This window comes from Ruditapes philippinarum, unplaced genomic scaffold (assembly GCF_026571515.1).
Source record: "Ruditapes philippinarum isolate M1 unplaced genomic scaffold, ASM2657151v2 ctg306_1_1_1_1, whole genome shotgun sequence".
NCBI lineage: Eukaryota > Metazoa > Mollusca > Bivalvia > Venerida > Veneridae > Ruditapes > Ruditapes philippinarum.
The window spans coordinates 191581-199783 of record NW_026852218.1 but is presented as its reverse complement, the minus strand read 5'-3'; the positions used below and the strand labels follow the sequence as shown (position 1 = coordinate 199783).

Here is an 8203-nt window from a genome sequence, read left to right as displayed (position 1 = left end):
TAATACAAATCCGTCCAGTTTTAATATTTTCAAATTGTTCGAATTCATATGTTCGATACTATACCATCATACATGCACATGTCCTAAATTCCATTATTGAAAAGAAATGTGTTTACCTTTTTCTTTCAGGGTCATTTAATGTTTCACTTGATATATACAGTTCCCCTAAATTCTGTATGAATATTCTTCTAGAATGCATTAAGCATAATTTCCTTTAAAACAACTCATAGCAACAACTTGATCTCCAACTTGGAAGCTTTGGGTCTTAGTAGTCGGATATTTAGTTATACCAATATATGGTGACTTTTCAAGCTTTACTAGTGGTGAAGTAGACCATGGGTGCTTCTAGGTGCATATGTGGCTAGTGAATAGAACCACCAACTTTCTGTAAGACAGATGTATGGCATTCTCATGAAAATTCAACGTCCTAAAGACAAATTATCACGTCACTTTCATCTGCCTTTCATGCTGTAGTTTCTCAAATCTTTCATAGTAACATAAAGAAACTTATACTTCCTAACAGGACAAAAAACAAAACAATACTATTTTGTTGAAGCAGAATATTTATTACTTTATAAACATAACTACCTACATATTATTACACACAATGGCAAGATAAACTTATAAGCATTTACATTATGGAATTATAATTGAGCACAGTGGTATACATACAGGTTAAATAGACAGAAATGCTGTCGTTAGATGTGACAGCTATGATGGCTCTTAGTTCTTCACCAATTTTTCTGTTCTAAAAGTTATAAATGGCATTAATTTTGCAAAAACACATCGACTTTTAAGATGTATTTGATTGGACTAACAGAATCTCATATGTATAGTATATATTTTAACATGCCATTATTAAGGTTGTGGCAAATACCATGAACATTCCAAGTTTTATAAATTACAAAGGAAAAAACATTAAAAGCACTATTTAAGTTATTCCTGCTGAGTATATCAAAACATTTTTGCTTTGAACTTAATTTCGTGAAAATCCACCAAAATGATGTCTGAAATTTTATATAAAATAACTAAAAGAATGTTACAATATATCAAATGTTGCTAATCTTGTTAAAATTTAGTATTAAGTTTATGTACCATTTAAACCATGCCTTAATTCTAACATTGGCATATGCTGTTTGTGAGGGAACAGGGGTGAAAATCATCTACATTTGATGCAAGTTCTAAAAGTTGATTCAAAACAAGACATTATTTCAACGTTAATTTTATTATTGGTGAATAATTACCATCCTAGTCTAAATATCTCCTGCTGAACTAAATAGTTAGTTTATACCCATGTAGTTCATACTGCTGAACTAAACATAAAGGGGCAGTGGGATGGATGAATACTCTGCAATGTGAAACAAACATTTTTATATAAAATACGTATAAACATACAATATTTTCTATAAAATACAACACCTTGAGATATAATCATTACACACAAGTAGAGTACTAACATGTACATGGATATATATGTTACACATTTTTAATAGTTTATATTTTTCTCAAGATAAATACCAAAGGTTTCCTCATGCAATTTATCTAAAGCAATTTGGATAAAAAAAAATATCAATATTGGAGAATTTAAGATAATTTCATTGCAGATTTTCTTTATTAATATATTTAAGCAAATAAGCTGGCCACTGTTTTCTTTTATCATTGCATTACTTCCTTGGTTATTTGTTTTGCTGACAAAATTGAAATTATACTGGTAAAGTGGCAAATAGCGACTAACTTCCTTTAATTTTCATTTAACTTAATTATGAATCAGAGCTTTTTAAACAGAAATTACACATTACAGACATATCACTACATTAAAAGTCAATCAGATGAAAATTAAATAAGAAATTCATAATTCTATTAAAAGCACCAACACCTTACAAAATTTTACCCTATGTGCTCTATAATAGAAAAAATTGGATTCAGAACAGTTATAAAATCAACAGGGACTAGTTACTATATGTGAGTATATAAAGATATGATAAAAGAAAACTTCACATAAACTTCACAACAATTACACACAAAAATATTGCACTAAGTCCAAAGCATTTAGACACAATTATACATTACAACACAAATGCACCAAAAATCAACAGGTCGATGGACAGTGGATGTATTATAAAAAGTTCCTAATTGTCCAGATCTCAGAAAAAGAAAACGGCAACAAAATTTATAACTAAAACCAAAATCAGAAGTTGTTATAATAAATACCCATCACCTTAGACTCATTTTAATCAAATAATAATACGATTCAACTATCAGGGTTGTTTCTTGTAATGTTTACTACTGCATACCTTAGTTTTCACTTGTTAAGGGACAGGGTCACTAACCTAAAAACCCTGAAACAATAATTTCTATGAAGCACGCACAGATAGACAAAAGCCATTACTTGAAAGTCTAATTCATAGTTTATGAGTATAAATGCAAATCAGAACCTCCCATCATTGCAGGGTTTATATTAGAAAATGAGCAGTGGTTTTACTTTTAATGTCAGTCAATGTAGAGGATGTTTTGCACTAAAATAACTCTGGCTAGCTCAAGAGAACCATCTGGGATTTTACCAGAAATTATTGTCCACACACTGGACAGATTTTTTCACAAAGTTTAAGTCCCCACTACTCTCTGTTTGGGTGTTTCTATGTGATTGCTGAGGAGGGGTCAAAAGCTTGAAATGACCAATACATAACCATCAGGTCAAAAGCCATTTTTATTCTACTGTCTTTATAAGAAGAGACCATAATGCAAAAAGCTATTTCAAGATTAGTACAAGAATATGTTATGTAACCATAATGCCAAAAGCCACTTTTACAGTAGTACATGAATGAATTATGTTTAATAATTATAAAATTATGAGCCGTAACCATTTCAAGTGTGAATGTCATAATAAAGCGCAGCTTTTGACTATCTTAACAAGAAGGACATCAAAATCTTCCCTTATTCACAGGGAACAAGCTGATTTACAGAATGTGCAAATACCCTAAAATGGAGCAGCCATTCATTCCTTGACGGGATTCAAAAAAAAAATTTAAAAAAATGAAAAAATAAAATTAAATGATACAACATAATACAACATAACACAGAGATATGCTACTGGCATGGTATAAATACATGTTTACATGCAAACTTTTACACATAAGTCATGATTTCTTAATCACTGGTTAAAGTGGTTTTCGGGTAAGGCACCTGTTTTCAACAGTTTTGTTGTTAGGGGTTTAGCCAAACAGATATATGTGAGTCTGGAATGTTATCTGTTACTGATATTACTTTCAGTCATTTATCATGTCTGAAGTAAATACATGTACGACATGTTTAATAGATTTGGTCGATTTTTCAAATCCTGAAAATCCTTATTCTTCACATCTCTATCACTTGTCATTCCTGTTTCGATTTTGTAAATCTTATCATAGTTTCTGTTGATCTATATAAAAATAGTAATTTAGAGAACAGTTGTTCTTCCAGGTAATATTCGCCACATTCTCTCGCTAAATAGAGATTCAAACACAAGTGTAATATACGATCTACGTCCGGTATTTCCTGAAACATGATCTCCTGGGAACCGCCCGTGAAGAAAACGCGCACTAACCGGCCTACCACCAACACCAGCGATATATATAAACCAATGATACTGCAAGTAAAACAAGAAGCACAAAGCATAATGTATATATCATATACAATTATTGTATACAATATTTACAAAATAAATGCAGTAAAGCACTACAAAATCATAAATATTAGGGACCCTGTCTTATAAAAAACTATTTCCTTTTTCCATTTATACAATTGCTCTTTCCAGAAATAATATATATAATGGGCCATATACATACATTTCATGATATAAAATAATGTCAGAATTGTACAATTAATTCTTAAGAAATTTTAACAATTTATACAAACATTTTTTTTTATTTTACAATGCATAAATCTTTTTAGGAGTAACCCAAGATTAATTTATTCACCAATGATAATTTATAGTCTTTCTATTGGATAAAATTGTCAAGTGCAACATGAGTAAATTAAATTCAAATATTTGAGGGACATGACTTGTATAGATTTTATTTTTACCTAAAGCATTACAAACTTTATGGTCACATGCATTATCTTCAACAATGTTCAAAGAGAAATCAAAAAAATATAAATGCATAAAAAGTTCATGTCAATAATTAAAGTTATAACAGTAGTAGCCTTACCAGCATTCAAGAATATAAAACAAAAATAAAATATCAGTGTCATGACCATGCTAACAAAATATACTTATAAGTACTCCATAATGCATAAACTAATAAATACATCATTTATTTGAAAAACATATGGTCATCATAAATTGCAACAAAAATTATTTCCCTATTGATACATAAATGGGTTTTATTTAGCATGAAATAATCATTTATGAAATAGAAACCAATAAATAAATCTAAAATTGTCAACTAAAATGCTATGCTTATGTTAGTTCTTATTAACATGGAATTTTAAACTTACATTATTGACCATTATATCATAAAATCTGGAGAAAAAAAAATGTAACAAGAAAAGCATAATATTGCCTCTGGTGAAATATATATAAATGTCTTGGATATTTCTTTCATTTGTTTCATGATTGCCAAAAAAAAAACAACATTAAAACAAAGTACAGATATATAATGCAATAAACAAGAAATCTTTAGTAATAACAGCAAATCTATTAAAAGAATGGAGAGAAAAAATAAGATCTTTCAGCAATTAGCATCATTCAAATAAATAAAATATTCACAGACTCCAGTACTATAGAATTATAGACTGAATAATCTTAACTATAAAATCTGTAAAAATAGCACCCATTAACTGTACCCACCTCAAAATGAGGGAAAGAAATATTCACAAACAGAAAATCATATCCATGTTAGTTCTTTTTTTTAAATCTAAACAAATACCTCTATAGAGATAAAATAATAACACACAAATTAAATTCATTTACTTTTTCACAATGTCTGATGGGCAAACAAATTCTACCCCAACATAAAACACTGTTCCAGTATTTTGTTTTATTTTAAGTTTTGCATAACATAGCTGAAGTTTTTTCATTCAAATGATAATTTGCAAAAAATGCAGTAACAGAATTATTTCTTTAACTCTTGACAAAAATATTGGAACGTTGCAGCAGTTTGTAAATTATTAAAAGCAATTCAGAATGGTCACAATAAAGACCGACCTTAGCAAATGGTGATCTGCACATGAGCTTATCATTAAAGAAAGTGTGAACACAATATAAACAGAGAACAAAATATTACGGAATGCAAGGTCAAGATAAGCAAGACCGGATATAAAGTTAACAAACAATCCATTGAACACTTTTGTCAGATAAAAATAAATATTTTGAATACATTTATATATCAGACTTATAGTCTATATAGAACAATCTACAACAAAAAATTGCAGATAAACAGATACAAGACAATTTGATGAGTATTATTTCCAAAACACACACACACAATAAAGTAACAATCTGAATCATTACCTTACAAGTAGAAATAAGCCTTCATAACCAACCCTGTTTTGTTTCAATTTTCCATGAGAAAAAAATTTGTTTTCAATATCTCCATGAGTTACAACTGATGCACTGTTTTTACACAACAGACAACATACTCGCACATAATGATCTGTGCTTTACATTGTACTTGTTATGTCCTGATAGAACTGATCACAATGTTAAATGCAGTACACATATTTAACAATATCAATGTGAAATCTTGATGTGACTTTAAAATATAAAAAAATCTTAACAAGTCCTATACAGAGATATGTGTGTGAAATGTCTGTTTAAAAGACAACATCAACATTTTTTAAATTGCCATTTGAACTTTAAAGTTTGAGATCCTAAGAACGAAAGAAAAAAGAAGTAGATCATTAAACTTACTGCTAAATGCAACATAAATGTTCATATAGCTCTTACAGATCCTTAAAAAAATAACCAGGTAGCGGTAAGTTATATCACTAGTATTCCAATACATCCTATTGTAAAAATGAAGTTCATCATCAATGTATTTTACATTGCAGAGTTGTACTTTAGTGTGAAAATCTTCAAGCCAAAGAGATATACAAACTTCCTACATGTATATAAGTTATAATATTTTCTAAACTATTTTGATCTTACATATAACATTTTATAAGCAATATTTAAAACGTTACATATATATAGTATTAATTGTCTTAAAGATTTTTCTTAGTCTCTTCAACATCCGCTCTATGTAGTCGTGTCCATTTGATACGTGTTTCCGCAGATCTATACACAAAGATAAGTTTTGCATATAGATCTTCCTCCAGTCTGAACTCCTGCATCTCTCGCACCAGATATAGATCCAAGCAGAGCCGCATGATGTTATCTACATTTGGTAACTCTCGGAACGATATGGTCGCTGCCATCCCTGTTGTGCTCAATCTCAGCATTCTTCCAATCAATAAAATGAACGTTACATACAGTCCAATGATTCTGAAATTATCACATATCAAAAATGGAAAATACAGTCTAATGAGTCTGAAATTATCACATATCAACAAAACTTAAAGTCCTCCGAAAACATTGTCCAAAGATTCAATGTAAGAAACATGGCTTTCACAATGTACATTTGAAAATCCCACAAGAGCAATGAGAACAAAGTTCAAAAGGTTACAGCTGCCGATTACGATTCATTGTATGTTCATTAGAGATAATGTTAGGTGCAATATTTCTCATGCCCTCTAGGATCAGCTTGAGCAGTAACTTAAAATAAGCCTCGCATAAAATCAAACAAATAAGCCTTAAATAAAATAAAACAAACAAGCCTGAAATAAAATGTCACAGACACACCTCACAAATCAAACTAACAATTTGAAAGTATCCTTACATAATGTAACCATCAGGTATGTGCCATAAACCTCATATAAACTTTAACAATTACAACAGACAAGCCTGATATAAAATACTACAAAGCAGCCTTGAAGCTGTGACAAAGGCTTCACAAAAATTTCAACAAACCAGCCTAATAATAAATGAAACAAAGAAGTTCACAGAAATTCAAAATCAAACCAGCCTCACTATATAAAAGGGAAAAAATACCCAAACAATGATGCCCTGCAACAAAGCAAGTGCCATATATCAGAAAAGCAGAAAATGTGACTTGCATCACATGAAATGCAACAAACAGGTCTCATATAAGGTGTAACAAAGAGACCATACAAACACTTGTTACAAACAGGCTCACAAAATAAAAAAGCATAGGAACAATTGAAAGTCCAGAGACACTGCCACACAACACAGTCTATACATTATGTAATTCTTCTGTTGGTAGCTCAAGTTGTGTATTTTTATATTGAAACCCCTTAAAATTTAGAAATTTATTGTAGCTGCGTATATAGAATATAGTATTATTATTAGAGCTAGAAAGAGTACAATATGATTACAAGTTCTTTCTATGTTTTAGCATTAGACTAAATAAATAATACAAACAATGCAAAAACAAGAGCACCACTAGGCGGAGCATTATATGCCCAAAAGTGCTTTTTTTTTTTTTTTAGTAAAGATGAAGCATTTGTAAGACATTGGAATTAAATAAAGTATTACCACCTTTCAAATAACAATCCTCCTATGAAGTTTGAATATTGTGGTCCAAATGGAACTTAAGTTATGCCCCAGAAACTGTTTTCAGTTTTAAGGTAATAGTGACCTTGACCTTGTGACCCCAAAATCAATTGGGGTCTTTTACCTAATATGGACAATCATCCTATGAAATTTGAATATTGTGGGCCTAATGGAACTTAAGTTATGCTCAAGAAACTGTTTTCAATATCAAAGTAATAGTGACCTTGACCTATGACCTTGTGACCCCAAAATCAATAGTGGTCTTCTACCCAATATGGACAATCATCCTATGAAGTTTGAACACTGTGGGCCAAATGGGACTGAAGTTATGCTCCGGAAACTGTTTTCAGTTTTAAGGTCATATTGACCTTGACCTTTGACCTTGTGACCCCAAAATCAATAGGGGTATTCTACCCAATATGGACAATCATCCTATGAAGTTTGAATATTGTGGGCCAAATGGAACTTAAGTTATGCTCCGGAAACCAAATTGCTAATGGACGGACGAACGGAAGGACACCAGGGGGTATAACATAATACTAGTATGCCCGAAATTCTTTTGGGCATATCATAAAATGACAGCTGTACAATATATATATGTCATTAGGATAC

The 8203-nt window shown here is 30.5% G+C and overlaps 1 protein-coding gene across 7 annotated transcripts in view; it reads right to left on the bottom strand.

Moving 5' to 3' along the window:
- Positions 1-545: 545 nt before the first annotated feature.
- LOC132752884 (piezo-type mechanosensitive ion channel component 2-like) overlaps positions 546-8203 on the bottom strand; it is an 85665-nt gene continuing 78007 nt past the window's right edge. For 6 of the 7 annotated variants that reach the window (XM_060743282.1, XM_060743312.1, XM_060743308.1 and 3 more), the window contains one exon: positions 4899-6463. In XM_060743282.1, coding sequence (XP_060599265.1) covers positions 6184-6463 — 280 coding nt within the window. In that variant the 3' untranslated portion in view covers positions 4899-6183. Of the gene's footprint in view, positions 3626-4898; positions 6464-8203 lie in introns of those variants that run through there. The other variant, XM_060743291.1, reaches the window with a different exon arrangement.